This window comes from Acanthamoeba castellanii, assembly GCF_000313135.1.
Source record: "Acanthamoeba castellanii str. Neff unplaced genomic scaffold scf7180000084599, whole genome shotgun sequence".
Taxonomy (NCBI): Eukaryota; Discosea; order Longamoebia; family Acanthamoebidae; genus Acanthamoeba; species Acanthamoeba castellanii.
This window is the reverse complement of record NW_004457442.1, coordinates 1,825,057-1,843,587: the sequence shown is the minus strand read 5'-3', so window position 1 is coordinate 1,843,587 and position 18,531 is coordinate 1,825,057. Positions and strand designations below refer to the sequence as shown.

General features: G+C 57.6%; 7 protein-coding genes across 7 annotated transcripts; 3 read left to right on the top strand and 4 right to left on the bottom strand.

The window, feature by feature from the left end:
- Positions 1 to 237: 237 nt before the first annotated feature.
- Positions 238 to 777, top strand: ACA1_065290 (GATA zinc finger domain containing protein; the record flags this gene model as incomplete). The annotated part of the gene is made up of 2 exons (XM_004339705.1): positions 238 to 581; positions 648 to 777. Coding segments are annotated over 2 exons (474 nt in total), but the record flags the coding sequence as incomplete, so codon positions are not given.
- A 161-nt stretch (positions 778 to 938) lies between these two features.
- ACA1_065280 (uncharacterized protein) lies at positions 939 to 2,075 on the bottom strand (the record flags this gene model as incomplete). The annotated part of the gene is made up of 2 exons (XM_004339704.1): positions 939 to 1,263; positions 1,561 to 2,075. The coding sequence occupies 2 exons, from the start codon at positions 2,073 to 2,075 to the stop codon at positions 939 to 941; spliced, it is 840 nt and encodes a 279-aa protein (XP_004339752.1).
- A 354-nt stretch (positions 2,076 to 2,429) lies between these two features.
- ACA1_065270 (ubiquitin ligase, putative) lies at positions 2,430 to 8,525 on the bottom strand (the record flags this gene model as incomplete). Its single annotated transcript, XM_004339703.1, has 25 exons — positions 2,430 to 2,589; positions 2,683 to 2,836; positions 2,910 to 3,055; positions 3,133 to 3,188; positions 3,219 to 3,413; positions 3,533 to 3,650; positions 3,902 to 3,998; positions 4,072 to 4,242; positions 4,322 to 4,443; positions 4,535 to 4,638; positions 4,736 to 4,836; positions 4,973 to 5,216; positions 5,289 to 5,446; positions 5,520 to 5,708; positions 5,780 to 5,939; positions 6,007 to 6,205; positions 6,281 to 6,395; positions 6,467 to 6,581; positions 6,705 to 6,784; positions 6,866 to 7,025; positions 7,108 to 7,593; positions 7,705 to 7,936; positions 8,016 to 8,087; positions 8,182 to 8,317; positions 8,432 to 8,525. The coding sequence occupies 25 exons, from the start codon at positions 8,523 to 8,525 to the stop codon at positions 2,430 to 2,432; spliced, it is 3,864 nt and encodes a 1,287-aa protein (XP_004339751.1).
- Positions 8,526 to 8,636: 111 nt separating this feature from the next.
- ACA1_065260 (IBR domain containing protein) lies at positions 8,637 to 10,386 on the bottom strand (the record flags this gene model as incomplete). Its single annotated transcript, XM_004339702.1, has 8 exons — positions 8,637 to 8,716; positions 8,801 to 9,009; positions 9,113 to 9,307; positions 9,378 to 9,466; positions 9,543 to 9,620; positions 9,718 to 9,797; positions 10,178 to 10,282; positions 10,362 to 10,386. 8 exons carry the CDS (start codon positions 10,384 to 10,386, stop codon positions 8,637 to 8,639), a joined length of 861 nt encoding a protein of 286 aa, XP_004339750.1.
- Positions 10,387 to 10,660: 274 nt separating this feature from the next.
- ACA1_065250 (uncharacterized protein) lies at positions 10,661 to 11,196 on the top strand (the record flags this gene model as incomplete). Its single annotated transcript, XM_004339701.1, has 2 exons — positions 10,661 to 10,928; positions 11,006 to 11,196. 2 exons carry the CDS (start codon positions 10,661 to 10,663, stop codon positions 11,194 to 11,196), a joined length of 459 nt encoding a protein of 152 aa, XP_004339749.1.
- Positions 11,197 to 11,479: 283 nt separating this feature from the next.
- On the bottom strand, positions 11,480 to 12,086 carry ACA1_065240 (glutaredoxin, putative; the record flags this gene model as incomplete). Its single annotated transcript, XM_004339700.1, has 4 exons — positions 11,480 to 11,545; positions 11,623 to 11,729; positions 11,828 to 11,901; positions 12,022 to 12,086. The coding sequence occupies 4 exons, from the start codon at positions 12,084 to 12,086 to the stop codon at positions 11,480 to 11,482; spliced, it is 312 nt and encodes a 103-aa protein (XP_004339748.1).
- Positions 12,087 to 13,017: 931 nt separating this feature from the next.
- ACA1_065230 (leucine rich repeat domain containing protein) lies at positions 13,018 to 18,487 on the top strand (the record flags this gene model as incomplete). Its single annotated transcript, XM_004339699.1, has 22 exons — positions 13,018 to 13,319; positions 13,462 to 13,501; positions 13,568 to 13,658; positions 13,779 to 13,900; positions 14,092 to 14,220; positions 14,309 to 14,474; positions 14,575 to 14,660; positions 14,751 to 15,198; positions 15,270 to 15,452; positions 15,551 to 15,673; positions 15,752 to 15,880; positions 15,975 to 16,051; positions 16,274 to 16,384; positions 16,508 to 16,616; positions 16,697 to 16,953; positions 17,070 to 17,134; positions 17,240 to 17,339; positions 17,466 to 17,545; positions 17,658 to 17,779; positions 17,868 to 18,036; positions 18,161 to 18,278; positions 18,365 to 18,487. 22 exons carry the CDS (start codon positions 13,018 to 13,020, stop codon positions 18,485 to 18,487), a joined length of 3,150 nt encoding a protein of 1,049 aa, XP_004339747.1.
- Between the last annotated feature and the right edge of the window lie 44 nt (positions 18,488 to 18,531).

The window sequence follows — 18,531 nt, the reverse complement described above, 5'->3', positions numbered from 1 at the left end:
CATCCGTTCGGCAAGGACACCAACGATAGCGTGCAACGAGAGCAGCTCCTTCACCAGGTACCTGGCAGCTACGCTTAATTTTGCATCTTCATCAAAATTCTTCATCTTCCTTCTACACAAAATCTCCATCTTCATCTTTCATGTAAGATTAAAACAAACTCGTTCGGTTAATAACTGTCCAAAACAAAGCAGGTGAGCCTCTTGACGAACAGCATCCGGTACTTAAGCCACAAGGCGCAGGTCCAGGGCCTCTCGGGTGACGAACGCGAGCTGCTGAAGGCACAACTCCTCGCGCTCGAGTTCTACATCGCCCGCACCAACGCCCCACACACGCAGCCGCTCGCCACGACCACTTCCATCTCCGACAACCGGCCCTCCTCGCCACCGGCCGCGGACCTGGCCTCGGGCGCCTCCGCCGACCGTCACTGGCATCATCTTCCCGACATTCGTGACCACCACTTGGGCGTCAGCGTAACGTCGCAGCACAAGAAGCGGGCCAAGCGGACCTTCAACCGGGCGTGCGTGCACTGCGGCACCCAGTTTACGAGCCAGTGGCGCAAGGGACCCGCCGGCGCTTCCACGTACGTCGCCGCACTTCATCTTTTGCCCTCAACCTTTCGGGACCATGACCTAACCCTCGGCTTCAGGCTGTGCAATGCGTGCGGCATCCGCTATGCCCGGCGCCTTAAGAAGGACGCCAAGGCCGCTGCCAGCTCAGCGCCCAAGCCGTGCGATGACGCCGGCAAGCGCTCCTCGGTCTACTCCCTCCTCAATTGAGCTGCTCAACCATCGATGCGTGTCTCTTGCCTAGATAACGCCCAAAACGGACCTCTCAGGTCTTATTTATTTACACAAATTAAACAGAAATATCTAGAACTTAATAATACACAACACCACCTTGAGATGGTGGTCGCCGACCAGCGATGAAGAAACGCTGCTCAGTTGAGCAGTGAGTAGATGCTCGAGCGCCGTGGCATGACGTCTACCGAACACGACGAAGGCGAGGCCGGGTCGAATACGTCGTCGCTTCCGTCGATGGTGTCAGACGAGTCGACCTTGCTTAGGTGATGTTGCTGCTGCTCGTGTTGGTCCTGGTACCGCGCCTGCAGCTCGCGGAGGCGTGCCAACAGTTCGCCGTTGCCGCCGATAGAACCACCGCGCTGCTGCGAATCCACGACTGCCTCGCTGGTGGAGGCCACTTCCAAGGGACCAGCAGAGGAGTCAAGCTGCTGGCGGGCGAGGTACTGGCGGTGCTGCTTCATGCTGTGCCGATACCGTAGCCCACACGCGTTACACAACCTGATTCGCCCGACATACATAAGGACGAGGTGAGGCAGCATGACCAAGGAATCGCTCGGTGCACAACGTTTCTTCCTGCAAGCGAGATGCCAAACAACGTGTCAAACTCGAAATTTCGTCTGACCTCTGCACTCTGGTTGGGTGCTGGCTAATTGCTTTGTTTCGATTTGCGGATTAAGATAGCCATGTGATTGCCCATTAACCAGGTTAAAAAAGCCGATCTATCTGGCGGAGGGGACGTGGGGTGGGGGGGGACGGTACGTGGGGCGGCCGTCAGCGCCAGAGCGCCACTGGCTGGTCTTCTCGGCCTTGCAGATGGCGCACGCACGCTTGATGTCCTTGGGCAGGTTCTTGCCTCGGTTCCTGCGCTTCGGCCCCTCGCCTACGACCTTGTGCAGGTCGGCTACAGCGCAACCCTGGTGCTCGAGGGGAAGTGTGACGTTGGTCGACAGGGCCGAGAGCGTAGAGGACAGGAAGCCGCTCGTGCTGCTGGCCGGTGGAGATGGTGAAGGAGACGACAGGGTGGAGCAGGCCCAGGGCGATGCAGGCTGCGACGCCGAGGTGCTGAAGGAAGACAAGGGCGACGACGGCGGCGGGCAGGAAGTTGAAATGGTCCCGGTGGCGAGATGCTTGATGGCCTCGATGTCCGCCTGGAGCCGAGCGATATCGTCCTTGTGGAGGCCGCGCAGGCGAGCCTTCGACGCCAGGCGGCACAGGTCGTTCGTGTAGAGCATGATGTTCTCCTTGTTGTCGAGTTGGTGCTGCTGGTGCTGCATATGTCAGTGCTTGGTGTGGAGGTGAGGAGAATGAAGAAGCATCCTTACCACCACAAGTGGCCGCGGATGAGAGGTCACAAGGAACGCGCGATTGGGCGTGATCTCGGGACAGAGGTTGTTGCACCCCAGTTTGGGGCAGGAAAATGGGTCAAACATGTCCCTACAGAAGAAATTGGGGCGAAAATCCCGTGGATCCACCTCCGGCGCTCTGTGTATGTCGCTTTGATGGCCTACATGTACCTCGACTTATCACAGGCCCCTCGCTTCATTCTCGCCGAGGGGCATAACTTGTCCCAGGAAAGATCGACCAGTCCAGCGTGTGGTGCCTGGTCCCCTTGGCTTGGGGTGTTGCTCTCATGAAAGCGTCGATGTTCGGTTCTTCCACCAGGAGGCGTGGGCCTTGGTGAGGGTGTCCTGCACGTCGTGCGGCAGCTCATCGAAGCCCGACGTGCGCTTGACCGCGGCGAACTGCTGGAAGACGATCTCCATGCAGTAGCGCTTCAACAATTCCGCCCTGGAGTATGTGTGTGTTTTCGGCCAGTGCTCGACTCTCAGCCCACCGCACAAGCACTGTCACACTCGCACGCATACCACACAACACACGTACCGGTGCAGCATGGCGATGTGGTAGAGCGTGGCGCAGTTTTCGACGCGGGCCTTGCAGAGGGTCTTCTTCTCGGCGAGCTCTCGGAGCCTGGGCAGCTCCAACAAATCGGCCAGCGAGAGCAGCGAGACGCCAGTGTTGATGTCCACATCGGCCCCTTTGTTTCGAAAGCGTGAGTCCAAGAGAACGAACAGGTGAACAAACAGGCTTAGTGCAATGTTGGCATGTACCGGCTTGCTCTGTGATGCTGTCAGTGTAGATGAACTCCATGGTGAAGTAGAAGCTCTTGCGATCGGCGTAGGTGATGGGGATCGTGGCCTGCGTCGTCTCGCGCATTCCCGAACGCCACATTGCCCCGAAGTACTCGCTACGCATCCTGTGTGGATAAAATAAAATGAGCATGCTAAAATTAAAAATGTAAGTTATGTGGCACGTGGTCGTGTGTGGCCGTACCCGAGAATGGAGCGGTGCGCGTGGATGAGCATCGATTCGTCCTCGCCATTCTCTTCCTGTTGGTGCACCGCGGTACGTGAGAAAACCTCCAAGGCCCGTTTTGCAGAAGTAAGGGGCCACGAGACCTCGGGGAAGCTGAAGGCGATGTCGCTCGACTCCTTGTCGTTGAAGATCGACCGCATGTTCTCCACGAAGTGGGACTTGGGCACCTCGGCAACCTCGTGCTCGAGGAAGGACTCGCACATGGCCTGCAGCCGCTCCATACCGAACATCCTGGCCACCTGCAGGCGTAGTTGACGACGATGGAGGGCCATTCAATTCAGTACACGGCCAGCAATGACTGCATCATATGATCAGAATGTGTGTGTGTGTGTGTGTGTGTGTGTGTGTGTGTGTGTACCTGAGCCAGCTGGGTGGCGACTCCCTTGGTCATGTCTGCAGCGATGTGGTCGCGGTAGACGAACTCCAACAGCCGCTTGAACGTCTCGAGGGTCACCTTCTTCACCTTGATCTCAGTGCTGCGTACGGGAGACGGTTAGTTTGGCGACAATTGCGACCCACGCAACACACACCTGTAACACACACGTGCGAAACATACTTGCGTTGCTGTTTGGCCTTGCGTTGAGCGAAAAGACTGCGGAAGTGCTGAGAGCGAGCAGTCAGGATCGCTTGATGCGCCCTACACCACATGGTAACGAAATGTGAGCACTCACAGCTGCCCTCACTACAGGGGGCGTCGAGCCAAGGCCGGGGCGAGAGGTCTCCGTACCGTACGGTGTAGCGGTCCTCCAGCATGAAGGACACGTCAGCAAAGTCGGGACTGTCCAGCGCGGCCCCGATGGTCTTGGGCAGGCTCGACGACGTGCCTGATGTCGACAAAATTCATTATGTTGAAGGAGATGAGCAAGTCGCAGTAGCGCTGGCTTGGGGAGGACGTACTGGAGATGGCGAGAGCGTGGCGGGGGCCGATCGAGACGCCGAGGCAACGGGCCTGGTGGATGTCGGCGAATGCGGGAACGAGCTTGGGCGTACGCGTCACACCCTCGGTGCTGCGCCCGTCGCCGAGTCGTCCGGCCTCGCTCGATCCCCACATGTAGAGCTGGCCCTTGTCTTCACGTATGAAAATAAAATAGAAATATCGAGTCAGCCATGGACCGTGGGCGCGCACGCACATGGGCGGGTATGGCACCGGTGAGTGCGGCGGCATGAATGTCGCCACAGGCCACGGAAACAACTCCGTCGATGGAGCTGAGATGCGTGGGCTCGGACACGTCTCCAGACGGACCCAAACCGAGCGCCGTTCCCTTGCCCCTGCGACCGCAGCCGCACCCGTGTGCACAAAGTTTAGCCCAAGCTTGCGTGCGTCGCACAAACGCCAGCGTATCAGAAGCCGCCGGCGTACCAGGTGTAGAGCAGGCCCCTGTTGGTGATGGCGGCGCAGAAGCCGTGGCCACACGCAATATCGACAAATTGGACGTGCCGCACCGAGAGGATGCTCAGGAATGTCTGCCGAGGCAAGAAAAGTTGGTGGCGGTGAGCACAACATGAGCGGATTGATGGAGAGGGGGGGGGTCTGCTGTACCTCTCTCTGTGTCTTGGGTACTGGGATGCGCTCCTGACAGCTCCACCCGCTGCCCGTACACCCTTCGCCGTGGGTGGCGCAGATCCATTCATCACCCTTGCCCAGTTGCCCGCTCTCGTCCCCTGTGGGTGTTGTATGTGTGTGTGTGTGTGTGTGTGTGTGTGTGTGTGTGTGTGTGTGTGTGTGTGTGTGTGTGTGTGTTGTGTGTTGTGTGTTAGAAACAGCGTGATACGCCTGCGTGGTCAGGACTAAGAGCACCTCCGGTAGTGTAGATGACGCCGGCGCTGTCGACGGCGGCCGAGTGGTTCTCGCCGCAGGCCACCTTGACCATGATCTTGTCCTTGATACCGGCCTCGACCCGCTTGGGGGTGGCCTGGTCGGTCATGTCCCCGTGACCCAGCTGACCGTTGGCTCCGCGACCCCACGTGTAGAGCGCGCCCTCCTCCGTCACACAAGCCGAGTGGAACCGACCACACGCCACCTGCTTCACCACCTGCCCGTTCTGTATAGTTGTCGACAGCACTGGCTTGTGAGTCCCATGCACCGTGACAGGCGCACAGTTTGGTTCGCGTACCAAGGCCGAGAGGCGGGTGGGCTTGGGCTGGAAGTAGGAGGTCTGGGCGGAGTTGGAGCGGTAGTGCAGCGCGTTGCCGCCCTCGCCCAGCGCCATGACCGTGTCGTGGCCCAACTGGAACTCGCCTCCCCTGCCGAACGTGTAGAGCTCGCCGTCGGCTGGGCCATGCACACGATGAATAGGAGTTAAAAGAGAACGCCAAGGCTCCGGGGGCCTTAAAGGGTCGGGTACCGGTGACCAGGGCCGAGTGGTAGCCGCCGGCCGCGATGCTGACCACGGTCTTCTTGCGCAGGTCGTCAGGGAGGACGATGGGTCGCGGTCTGGCCACCGCAGCCAGATCGGACGACTCGGCGATCTTGGTGATGGGCTGTCCGCACTGGCCCTGGTCGTTCAGACCAAAGCTAGTCACCTCGCCGTTTTCTGATTGGTGAAAAAAGAAAAGGATGATCATCAAGTGTTGAACCAATTGGGGTGCGTGCGTGGGGTCGAACCAGTGAGGCACAGCGAATGGAACTCGCCGGCAGCCACCATCTTGACCTGCACACTGGAGAGGGACTCGATGGCCAGTGGCCACAGCTGCTCGATCCCTCCGGTGTGGCCCAGCACGCCGTCAGAGTTGGCACCCCACGACAAGATGAGTCCCGTTTGCTCCTGTTTCAAGGTGTAAGCAGGCGATACGGGGTGACGGTATGGTGCGGTGTGTGCGTGTGTGTCATACCTTGATGTTCTTGTAGTACTCGGCGATGAATTCTTCGGACTTGTTCTTGAGGGAGGCTTCGGACAGCAGGTGGAGCGAGGTCATGTTCTGCTTGCTGATGAACTTGATCTGCTCCTCCAGCAGACGTTCGAGTTCAGCCTCCTTGCCCTTCTTCGACTTTTTGTCCAAATCCTCCTTCTCCTTCTTCACCTTCTTCTTCCTGTGTTGCTCCATGCAGTGAGTCTCTGATACGCGTACAAGAGACAAAGCCTGGCGCGCGGGCGTTGTTTCGTACTTGGGTGCGGGTTTCTCTTCAGCGTCAGCGGCAGCCTGGCCCTTGGCCCGGGCCACATTGGCCTTGGCCTTCTCGAGCTTCTCCTTCTCGAACGCGTTTACGAGCTTGATGCACTCTGCCGTATAATGTGAGCACAAGCCCCTCTCGGCGTGAATGAGAAGAGGACACGAAGGGGAGAGGGTGTACCGATCTCGGTGCCGGGCACCCAGGAGGCTTCCGATGCCGGCACGCCCTTCCATTTGACCAGGTACTGCGGCTGCGGTCGGCCGAAGTCATCCTTGCGCACACGCTTCTTCAAGATCTGCAACGAGAGCGGGAGGAGGCGAGAGAGAGAGAGAGAGAGAGAGTACAGATCAGCCATCGCGATCTTGCCTGTGCCTCGTTTGGTCGGGTCTGTGCTCGATAATAGAGCGTGACTACGGACCTTCTCGGGGATGTACTCGAAGTCGCCCTCCTCCTCGTCGTCGTCTTCCGCGCCGTAGCCCTTCTCCTCGGTCGCGTCATCTTCAGGAACAAGCATATCGTTAGCAACGCGCGGTAGAAGGGGGCGAGGGGAGAGAAGGAAAGACGGAGAGGTGGACGAACCTGTGTTCTCGCGAGGGTCCAGAACTGTAAAGCCTTGGTCCCGCCACTTCTGGAGTTCGGCCTCGGAAGCCTTTGCGGCAGATGCGGCAGTGCCGGTCGTGGGGGCGGGCAGTGCCATCGGCGTGCCAATCGGGTAGGACCACTCGCCGATGCAGATCACCTGGTGGATTACATCGGGAGCAAATCATCAGTAAACACTGCAACGTGGCTTGACACCAAACGCCAAGAGGTGAAGAGTGTACATTGTTTGCCGCAGACGATGGATGAAGACCGCCCACGACGCCCTTGCGCCCCTTGCGGCCCCTGGTGTCTTCCTCATCCTCCTCGGGCACGAATTCCCGGTCGATGAGGTCGGTAAGACCGCGCATACGCTGCCGCGCGATCTTCATGGCCGACATGATGTCGGCTCGCTTACGCGACACCTTGGCGAAGAACTGCTGCGCGGCGTCGGCGCCGACAGTGGTCTCACTGTCAGATTCGCCGGCGCTCGAAGCCGCCACCAGGTCGCCCTCGAGCACCTCCGACAGCTTCTCGGTGGCGATCTCCAGGTCCTCTTGCAGGAATTCGAAGAGCTCCTTGGAGGGCATCTGGCGTTTGGCGGTCTGGGGCTCAGCGGCCGCCACGGAATGCGTGGAGGCGCCTTGCTTCTTCGTCAGCTTCTTGTTGGCCTTGACCTCGTCGGCCATGACGAAGCTCAGCACATAGGAGTACTTGAGCAATCGCCTGCACTGCATTAGCACATTCACCTGGTGGTGGTACGTGCATGCGTGTCACGCGGGTGTGTCGTGTCAGCAAAGCGCGGGCCAGTGTGACACAAGAGCTTGGGGGCGAGCGGGTACCGATTGGACAAAGTCGTTTTCGAGGGCAGCGGCATCGTTGACCGACGCGAAGAGCAGATTTTCGCTGTGCCTGTCCCTCTGCGTGCCTTGTGACGCGGCCAAGCGCGAAGCAGCCTCCTGGAGCTGGCGCAGCTTTTCTTGGGTCGCTGCCTTGATCTGTGCAGCGAAGTGACGGGCGCGGTCGTGGGCCGTGAACCGTTCGTAGTGGTGGCTGAACAGTTCACTCGCGTTTCTGCAAGGCGACCGTCACGACCGTCAGTCGATCAAACATAGGAGCGAGGGCAACAGTGAGCGAAGAAAGGACAACGAACGCGGCGGCGAGGAGCGAAGAAGAGGGCTTGCTGGAGGCGGCCTTCTTCTTGGCCTTGGGATCGAATCGATTGCTTCAATGGAAGCAATGCAAAGATTTAAGGGAAAGTGTGAAAGAGACTTGGGCAAGAAGTCATCAGCGTCGTCGCGGCAGGCTCGAGCACTTACCAGGAATAGAAGAAGTTGTGGGTGCTCCAGTCTTGCATACAGACCCAGCAGAACATGAAGTTGCTGCCAGCACGATTCCAAGTCAGCTTTGATGCCATCAAGCATAGCCAATCGCGCGGGAAGAACATACCAGTAACTGCAGACCATCTTGTTACATCCACCGTTCTTCTCAATGGCTGAGTGGACATGACATTGCGTCGAGTTAACCAACCCAACCTCACAAAACTGGTTCGGGCCGACCACTTCGTACCGGTTTCGCAGTTGGGGCAATCCCTGGTGAACTTGGAGATGTACTGGAACGTCTCCTTCTCGGCCTTGCTGTGCTTTGCCCACTGCTCCACCATCCCACATGTGCACGGGAAGTGACCCTCCTGCTTACACTTGAAGCTGGCGTGGCACACGATAGATTAGATTGACTGGAGACTGGAGTGCAGCGGAGAACAAAATGGGACCACTCAGTACCAGAACGAGTTGCCGCACTGGCAAGTGACGGTGCAGTTGAGCTTGATGGTCGCCTGGACAGCATACTGGCAGCCTGTACACCCGGGGTATCATGGTGATCAATAAAAAGGCCCGATCTCCAATCGGAAAAGGTGAGCACGTCGAGGGGCGGTCATACCCGGTGCAGGGCACCACATGACGTAGGGGTTGTTTTCGACGTAGGAGTTGGCGAGGAAGGAGTTGTACTTCTTAAACACGTCCTCATCGACCAGGTCCTTGATGACACTCTCGGGCACGGTCTGCTTACACTTGTACGCGGGACAGCCGATCTTGTCCGCCTGGCCGTCCTTGATCTTGATTGACAGGTACTCCTTGTAGCAGTCATTGCTGTTGTTGGGCCGGACAGAATACAGCGCGTTAGAGGTGCTCTCGGGGCAGCCATTGACCGAACATGGAGGCAACCGAGACTTACCAGAAAGCGTGACCGCACGAGAGCTTGGTGTAGTTGGGGCTGTCGTCGAAGCACCCGGGGCAAGCGAAGGTCTCCTCCGCATCACCTCCGCTCTTCGTTTCATCTGCTCCCTCGTTATCTTCATCGAAGTCATCGCCGACCTTCTCCTTACCCTTGGCGCTGGCCGCTTCGCCTGAGTTCTGACCACCGGCGGCTCGCACCGAAAAGAACACTCTGAGTGCCGAGAAAAATGAGCCACTGTAAGGTACGTATTTCATGAGAGCCCACGTGGGTGCGTTGGTACCGGCTGGGGCTCTCCAGGAAATCGGTGACGAGGCGCTCGGTGTTCCACATGTAGTGACTCAGCAGAATGCGCGCAGTGGTTTGGGGAACCTGTGAGAAGCGCGGGAGCTATGAGGCGAAGCGCACGTCTAGATGCATGCGAGGTGGTGATGGCAGGGCTCCAAACCTTGAGCAGTTCCTGGACATACTGCACCTCCTTGCCAATGAAGGAAATGATCTCGAGCGCGGTGAGGCACTTGAAGTCCTGCAGAGTTTCGTCGTCCACCTCAGCGTAGCTTTAGTGCAAAAGAGGTGTAAGTCGTGCGACAGAATAGAGATTCAAGGGCGGTTGGTCGGCGCACCTCTCGGGCTCGCTTGTGACGGCCGTGGAGGCCGTGCTTGAGGTTGGAGAGGACGAAGAAGTAGTGGAAGAGGCAGTCGACTGCATGGGTGAAGGCGATGACGATGAGTCGCCAAAAGTGGCGCTCAGTATCTTGTCCTCGAGCCAATCGTCGGCAGACTTGATCAGAGTCGAGATCATCACTCCGCCTTTGAGTGCGATCGCCTGCAGTGTGTGTGCGGGTCAGTGATGCGGCAGGCAATCTGGCAGCGGTGTGGCCCAATATTACCTGGGAGGTGAGTAGAGACTGGAGGACCACACAGTCCTCCGCGCTGAGACCCTTGACGGCCTTGAGACGAATGGATGGCCTTGCCTGCGGGTACGACGCAGGCAATCGGAGCAAGACGCGCAGCTCCACTGGACAGCCGCCCGTGTTATTGAATTGCCATTTAAGTTCTTTTGAAAAGATGGGTGGTGCAAACCTCGCCCATAGTTGGCAGTTCGTTTGATGAGGATGGTCTCAGCGTCGAGCTCGGTCCACTCCTTGCGAGGACCGTAGAGCGCACGCAGCTCTGCCACCTCGGCAGCTGCACAGTGCGGCCGCACTTGTCAGCCCCCCCCCAACAATGGCAGATGTGAGGGATATGCACGGAGGAACCCACGTACCACGAGCAGCCAGCTCCTCATCCATTATTCTGGTAAGTTGCAATAAAAAGACCTTCCAAGTTGTTCTTTTTGTGTTCTGTTGTCGGGGGGCACTATTTTCGTAATTATCTGAGAAAAGATTCCCGCAAAAGGCAAAGTGCAGAAAAGCAAGAAAGAAAATAAACTCTCCTGGTTTTTTGTGGGCAGCGTTGTGATCGTGTGGGTTGTTCTTGACGAAAGATCTTCAGTCAAGTGTGGCTGGCTTTGTTCTTTTCTTTACAGTCTTCCAGCTTCGACCCCAGACCTCACAACTTACCACAATGGATGAAGTGGTGTCTACGATCTGGACCTACGTGAAGGTGCTGGTGGTGTACCTGGTCGTGGACGTGATCTACCTGGTCCTCCCGCCCGTGTCGGCCTACAACAAGAGCGTCATTGAGGGCGTGCAGGGTTCGCCCGTCGAACTTCGCCTCCTCCCCGCGCTCCTCGTCTACTTCGTGGGCGCCGCAGCGCTCACTTGGATCCTCGTGCACGCGCCCGAGGGTCGTCGAGTGGCCTCTGCCGCCTTCATGGGCTTCTGCACCTACGGTACCCCTTCCTCATCTCATCTTTTTATGGCTCAAAGTAGTGAGCATGACGTATTCTCTACTCGCTGTGTGCACCAGGCATATACGACCTCACCAACTACGCGACGCTGACGAACTATCCGCTGCGGATGGTGGTGCAGGACATGCTGTGGGGCGCCTCGTCGTTCGGCATCTCGGCCTTCATCTACACCCGTCTCCTCGCCCCCAAGCCTGCCGCTGCAGTCTACCCCACTGGTATGGAAGTAAGCCCTGGCAAGCTGGGCATGTGATGAATGATCATCATCCACTACACCAGACCATATGTTGTTACGCCCCAGAGAAGTAATGTACATAGCCACGCGCACACAGGGACGATCAACTGGAGGAAAGAGACCTGATGACGAGACCTGCTGGCTCGACAGGTTGAGGTTCAGAGTGCACTCGCCCTTGCGAGAGGGAGGGGAGAGGTGAGGAGGTGGGGGTGGTGATGGTGACGGTGCGTAGTGAAGAGGAATGAGGGTTTATTAGTGGAGAAGGAGAAGGTGAAGACGTGCAGAGCAGGTCAGGGAGTGTTTACTGCTTCACGGTCACACCAGCAGCGGTGAGCTTGGGCACGAGGCCACCCTTCTTGTGCAGGTTCTGCAAGAGGAAGAGGAAGGAACGGTGAGCAGCTGCTCGCAGTTCTGCTCAAGAACACATGGCGCGAGGGAAGGTACCTGGGTGTCGTCGTTGCCACCAATGTGCTCACTGTCGATGAACACGCGCGGGACGGTGGTGCCGCCGGTGATCTGCTTCAACGCGGCCTGAATCTCGCTGCCATCGGCTGAACGATGTCGACGAGAGCACAGTAATGTGAGTGACCATCTCAGGCGGTGACGCTGTTGTGAAATTGATCGGCACAGCAGAGAAGGTAGGCAATACCGATTTGGTCAAGCTCCACGGCAGTGAAGTTGACGCCGAGGCCCTGGAATAGCTGCTTGACCTTCGTGCAGTACCTGTGGAGATGAAATGAAGAAGAAATCGTGAGGCATTGCGCTTAAATTCATCAGCACTGGATCTATTCAAGGCCATCACTTGCCCTGCCGCCTGGGCAGGGCCACAAGAGCGGCACATACGGGCAGTACGACTTGGAGAAGATCATAACGGTGTTCTTGGCGATAAAGTCCTTGGCCTTTTCCATTTTGTAGTTGAGGTGCTGTTGATCGTGGAGGTGAGATGAGCAAAGATCTCTGCGCCCGAGACCACACAACCAGCAAACTCGTGGCAAGTCGACAAAAATTGATTCCGCCGATTTCTCTGCCTCTTTTTGGCGTGGGGCGGTCAGGAAAATGGAGGGGAAAAAGAATTAGAGAGGGGCAAGGTGCCGACGTGTCGTCCCAATACAACATCATCCAGCAAGCAAAGGAGCACTTACACAACGCAGGCCACTGCAGATACAACGGTACTCCGGCAATCTCTGAGATCAGACCCAACCATTTTTTCAGAATCGCAACACATCGCTTGTGTTGCTCTGGTAATCTGCGATTGTGATCAAGCCGCAAGGTCGCGATGGCGTTGTGGCATGTGAGCCGGCGTTATCTGTTTCGGTTGAAAGAGCAGCGGGATTGATCTGTTACTGCGTGCAGATGAACGACGCAGCGGTGACGCTCGTTGTGACCGCGGCGTCGTCGGCCAAGGACAAAGAGAAAGAGAAGGAGCCCAAAGACAAGGAGGAGGTCAAGAAGGACTCACCAGCCGACGTCGAGAAGAAGGCTGCCGCCGCCGCTGTGCTCCGGGGCATTCCCTGGTGGGGCAAAAAGGCGGCGACCGAGGTCAAGGGCAGCCTGCGCGTGAGCTTCTACGATCTCGCCGAGCTGCCCACATCACACGACCCTGCCACCGGCGCCCAGCTGCCGCCCTTCTTTTTCCCGCCGACCTCGCTCGCTGCTTCGCCTTCGCCAACACCTGTGAGCTCTTCCACCACCTCCTCCTCTTCGTCTTCATCATCATCAGGCTCCTCTTCAAGCTCTTCCGGAGCTTCCGACGCGGTCTCACCGGCATTCCCCTTCTCGGTGACCTCGGTGCCCGATGAGCTGCGCGCGGTGGCCAGCGGCGAGGAGTTGGCGAGCAACATGTCGTGGAACGACCGGAAGCGAAAGCGGGAAGAGGGGAAGGACGCGTGGAGCGGCAGGGACGGCGACGACGACAACAACGAAGCGGTGGTGCGGCTCAAGATCGACGGCAAGATAATCAACGAAAACCATCAGCTGCTGTTTGAGATACTCGAGGGCGAACTCTCGACGTTGGCCAAGCGGTCGATGATGATAGGACGCAGCGCCGATGGCGAGAAGGAGGACGGCTCGGCCGCCGACGATGTCGCCAATCAGCGCTACCGTGGCATTTGCGTCGAGGCGCTGCCGCCGTACGACTTTAGGTACCCGCTCCCGCCAGGCAATTCTAACACGATCAATGCACTGAGCAAGCGGATGTTGACGTGAACGCATCGCTAGGCTTAACGGCGACAGCTTTCCTCGCCTGATGACTCTTCTGGCGATGCAACATTTTCAAGCAATCAGCCTACGGTGGCACGACCTCTCCTCCACCAGCCTCAGCCTGGTTCGTGCACTTTGATCATTCATTCCTCTGCATTTATTTATTTTGGCTTGCCTTGCGACGCAACAGGATGAAGGAGTGGACTTTGGCTCGTTGACTGCCCTCAATCTGCGGAGCAACAACCTGAAGGTGTTGCCCAAGGAATTGTTCATGCTTACCAGTACGTACGCCATGAGAAGCCCTAACATAGCCCAGCTTCATGCACTCACAGTTTGTTGTGTGTGTGTGTGTGTGTGTGTGTGTGTGTGTGTGTGTGTGTGTGTGTGTGTGTGTGTGGCAGATCTCACCTTTCTCGACCTGTCCAAGAACCAGCTGCCCACACTCCACCCGGCACTCAGCCTGCTCACCTCCCTCCGACGACTCGAGGTGTCGGGCAACCTACTCACGGCCATTCCGGTCGAGGTATCCGCGCTCACCGCGCTCGAGATCTTCAAAGCCAAGAAAAACAAGCTTGCCGTCCTGCCCGCCCAAGTCTCCCGATTGCAGCACCTCAAGGTGAGCCTCCGCCATATATGCTCTTCCTCCTCGTGTGAGGCTTTGCCTTGCTGACACTGCTTTACTGCCTCCCCTCCCCGCCCCGCCGGCGTATACAGATCGTCAATGTCTCGCAGAACGTGTTGGTCTCGCCGTCGACGTCGGCCTGGTTGGGCAAGACCGAAAACTACCTCGAGTCTATCGGTTTCTTCACCGAGCTCACATCGCTGAAGCTGCGCAGCAACCGGGTACGTGGCCGCCCACCGGGCTTAGATGTGTGTGTGTGTGTGTGGAGCTTGAATTCACCGATCTCGAACGTTCGTTTGCACTGTGCAGCTGACCGCGCTATCGCCTGCCCTCGGCAAGCTGGGCCAATTGACGCGGTGCGATCTGTCGAACAATCAAATCACAGCCCTGCCGCTCGAGATCGGCCAGCTGTCGTCCCTCTCCACTCTCATTCTCTCCCAGAACATATTGGAGTCGCTTCCTCCCACAATAAGCAGTACGCCTCCCCTTCCCTCGTTTAACCTTTAAACAAACCACCAGCTGACTGATCACTACTTCTATTAATATTAATTTTATTTTATTATTTATGTGTACAGATCTTACGCGATTGGAGGTTCTCGATGTACATAACAACAAACTGACCGAACTCCCCAAAGAAATCGGCCCACTCTGCTCACTGCTGGTATGTACCGATGCCGCCCACTCTTATGGATTATTTTCACGTCGCACTCACAACACACTTTCTCTTTGTTGTGTTGTGTGGTCTCGCCAGCGGCTCAATGCGTCGGAAAACAAGTTGACCAGCCTGACGTCGGCCGTGGGCTTCCTTTCGTCGCTCCTCACGCTGGAGCTCGCCAACAACCAGATCACCGCGCTGCCGGTCGAGGTGAGCGGCCTGCGGTCGCTGACCAAGCTGGACCTCTCCAAGAACCAGCTCGCGTCGCTCCCCAAGCAGCTCGGCGACCTGCGGTGCCTGCAGGTGCTCAACGTCTCACAGAACGTCATCCGGGCGCTGCCCTCGAAGCCGTTCGGCACGCTGTGCAACCTCGAGGAGCTCCACCTGTGGGGCAACAGCCTCACGGCGCTGCCGCCCCACATGACCCGCCTCACTCGCCTCACCCTGCTCGCGCTCCACCGCAATAAGATCTTCGCGCTCGACAAGAGCTTCCCCAAGCTGACCTCGCTGCTCGGCCTCTCCGTCGCCAACATCTACATCAGCGGTACTACTATCACCACCTACTGTGCTGCCCTGGCAGCAAATTGCTAACATTCCACACACACACACACACAGCCGATGCGCACGAGCGGTGTCAGGTGTTCGTGATCCAGGAGGAGACGCGGCTGTCGGTCTTCGAGTGGGCCGAGTTTTCGGAGCAGGCCTTCTCCGACGAGAACCTCCAGCACCTGCTCGCCCTGGCCCGTTCCGCGCCACATCCGCTTCTGCTCTTCGCCCTCGCCTACTTCACCGAATTCGGTGCGTCACCTACGTCCGCCATAGCTTGCCCCTTTCCTGTGTCCTTATTTGCTGTGTGTCGTGTCGTGTCCTGTGTCGTGGGTGTTGTGCAATTGCAGAGGGCATGTGCCGACGAATCATGGCCGAGGGAGCGTTGCCCGACGTTCTCGTAGCGTGCCAGAATTCGCTGCCCCGCGTTCAGTTCGAGGCAACGCGCTGTGTGGCCAACCTTTCGTCCTATGGTAAGTTGACCCCGTTGACTCGCTCGCCACATGTGGCGTGTTCCACGTCTCGAGCTAATAACAACCACTGCTCCGTAGATGACCTCCAACGACAAATCGTGGACGAGGGCGCCATCGACGTGGTGCTGCAGATCATTCACCAGTCCGACGCGCTGCCTCGCGCCAAGCTGGAAGCCATTCGCTGCATCTCCAACCTGGCTTTCCACGGTAACTTTCTCCTGTGACTTTTCACCGCCGCCGCCGCCGCCGCCGCCGCCGCCGCCGCCGCCACCACCGTGTTGAGACTCACCCAAACACGCAGAGGAGCACAAGGCGCAGATCCTGCGGTTTGGGGTGGACGTGTTTGCCGACCTCACCAAGGACCACAACGAACCACACGTGCAGCGAACGGCCTACCGACTGCTGAACATTCTAGGCGCACACGGTACTATGTCCCCCCCTCAAAGACTGTCATGTCTGCAATCGTGTGTTGCTATGTCCCCCCCCCCAATGATGTGTGCCGCGTGCCGTGTAAAACCTTGCACAAGTGTAAGCACTCATGCTCCCTGTTTCATTCATATTCAAGAGGTGCTCCACTCGTTGCATCTTCCGCATGTACAGGCGCGTAAGAAGCAGAGAGGCATACGCATTTTGTCGCTCGATGGTGGTGGCACGCGAGGCATAGTCACCATTGAGCTTTTAAAGAAGATCGAAGAAATCACCGGCAAGAAGGTACCCTTCTCTTCTCTTCTCTTCTCTCTCTCTCTCTCTCTTCTCTTCTCTTCTCTTCTCTTCTCTTCTCTTCTCCGTCGTGCTTCATTCATCAGCAAACAAACTCACAAATTTCATTCGCAGACGTACAAGTTGTTCGATCTGGTGTGCGGTACCTCCACGGGAGCCATCTTGGCCTTTGCCGTGGGCATCAAGCGCTACTCACTCATGGAGTGCGAGGCCATGTACAAAGGTCCGCATAGAGTAGTGCGCGCGTGCCTGTAGCTATGATGTGGATGATTGCTCACCCTTGGGTATTGAATCGTCGACCAGGGCTGTGCCAGGACGTGTTCACGATTGGATCGTCACCGCTCACGGCGGCGCCGACGTCAAACCCGAACGCTCTCGGGGTCTCTCCGCTGCTGCCGGCCCAGCCGCCCGTCCTCGTCTCGCAGTCGACGTCGTCCTCGTCGGCCTCGGCCTCCGCCTCCGCGCTGCTCTCGGACACCACCCCCGCCGTGCTCTCCCTCAATGTGCCCTCGGCCCCTGTCGTCGCCACCCACCCGGCCTCCAATTCCGTCACCGTGCGAGTACGTCTATTGTCGCACCGTGCGTGTCGTGTTGTGTCGTGTCGTGTTGTGTCGTGTCGTGTCGTGTCGTGTCGTGTTGTGTTGTGTGTCGCTCATCATACACCAAAAAAACTCAGACGCAGAAAGGAAAGATGGCGTCGACTTGGGCGAGGCTCTACAACTACACGAGTTTGCTCACAAGGTAAACTGAACTTGTCCTCGGCTCGCGAGCTGGTGTCTTCTCGACGTCGCGTGCTTGTGTTGTTGACTGTGCTGTCTTTCTTTTGCCCGCTGGACACACACACAGTGGTGCATTTTACAAGTCTAAGCCGCTGGAGACGTTCTTGCGTGCTCACTGCGGCGAAGCATCCATGATCGACACAACATGCGACACCTCTGTCAAAACGGTACTACAATTATCTGTGCTCTTCTTCTTCTTCTTCTTCTTCTTCTTCTTCTTCTTCTTCTTCTTCTTCTTCTTCTTCTTCTTCTTCGCTGAAGTGCTGTATCCGTCTTTCGGTCCACACCACCAGTTCCTGGTTTCGTCGTTGGTGTCGACCTTCCCCGCCGAGGTGTTCCTGTTCCGCAACTACGAGTATCCCGTCGGCGTAAGGTAATACAACAATTCAATAGTTGGCACATTGGCCTGACTTGGCTTGCCTGGGCTGTTGCTCTGGGCTCTGGGCTTTGCGCTGACGTTGCGTGTGCGCGACTTGGCCTGGTAGGTCTCGGTACAAGGGATCGTCGCGAACGCGACTCGTGGATGCCCTGCGAGCCTCCACCGCTGCGCCCTCCTATTTTGACGAGGTCGAGGTCACCGAGCACGGCCAAAAGAACCGATTCCAAGGTAACGCATGCACAACACACACGCGACACGCGACACACACACACACACACACACACACACACAACGCTAAGTTTCATTGGCTTCACAGACGGCGGCATCTGTTGCAACAACCCGACGGGTGTGGCGATCCACGAGGCCAAGGCCTTGTGGCCCGACCAGCCGGTGGCCTGCATCGTCTCCCTCGGCACCGGCAAGTGCAAGAAGGTAGCCGCCAAGTCTGGTGGCATCCAGGGCACCATTTCCACGCTCATCGAAAGGTACCCTCCCACCAGTGTGTCGTGTCGTGTGTGTCGTGTGTGTCGTGTGTGTCGTGTGTGTCGTGTGTGTCGTGTGTGTCGTGTGTGTCGTGTGTGTCGTGTTCTTATGCCACACACCCAACAGTGCCACGAGCACCGAAAGGGTGCACGAAGTCATTTGCGACCTGGTGCCGCCGGACACCTACTTCCGGCTCAATCCCTCCGACGAGGCGTTCGCCTGTGAGCTGGACGAGACCGACCAGGTACGCAACTCAGTCGCTACAACACGAACGTATAATTCTCTGTGAACGCTCACAGTACTCACGCCGCACTCTTCACTCTATTCCAGATCAAGCTGGAAGAGATGCAGAAGGCGGCCCAACGTCACATCGAGAAGAACATCAAGCTGGTGGAGCGCCTCTGTGCTCACCTGATGGCTGGTCTGGACGAAGACGACGAAGAGGACAGCTGAGGGAATTTAGACTTGGACCATTCGCTTTGTATTGGTTTTGCTTT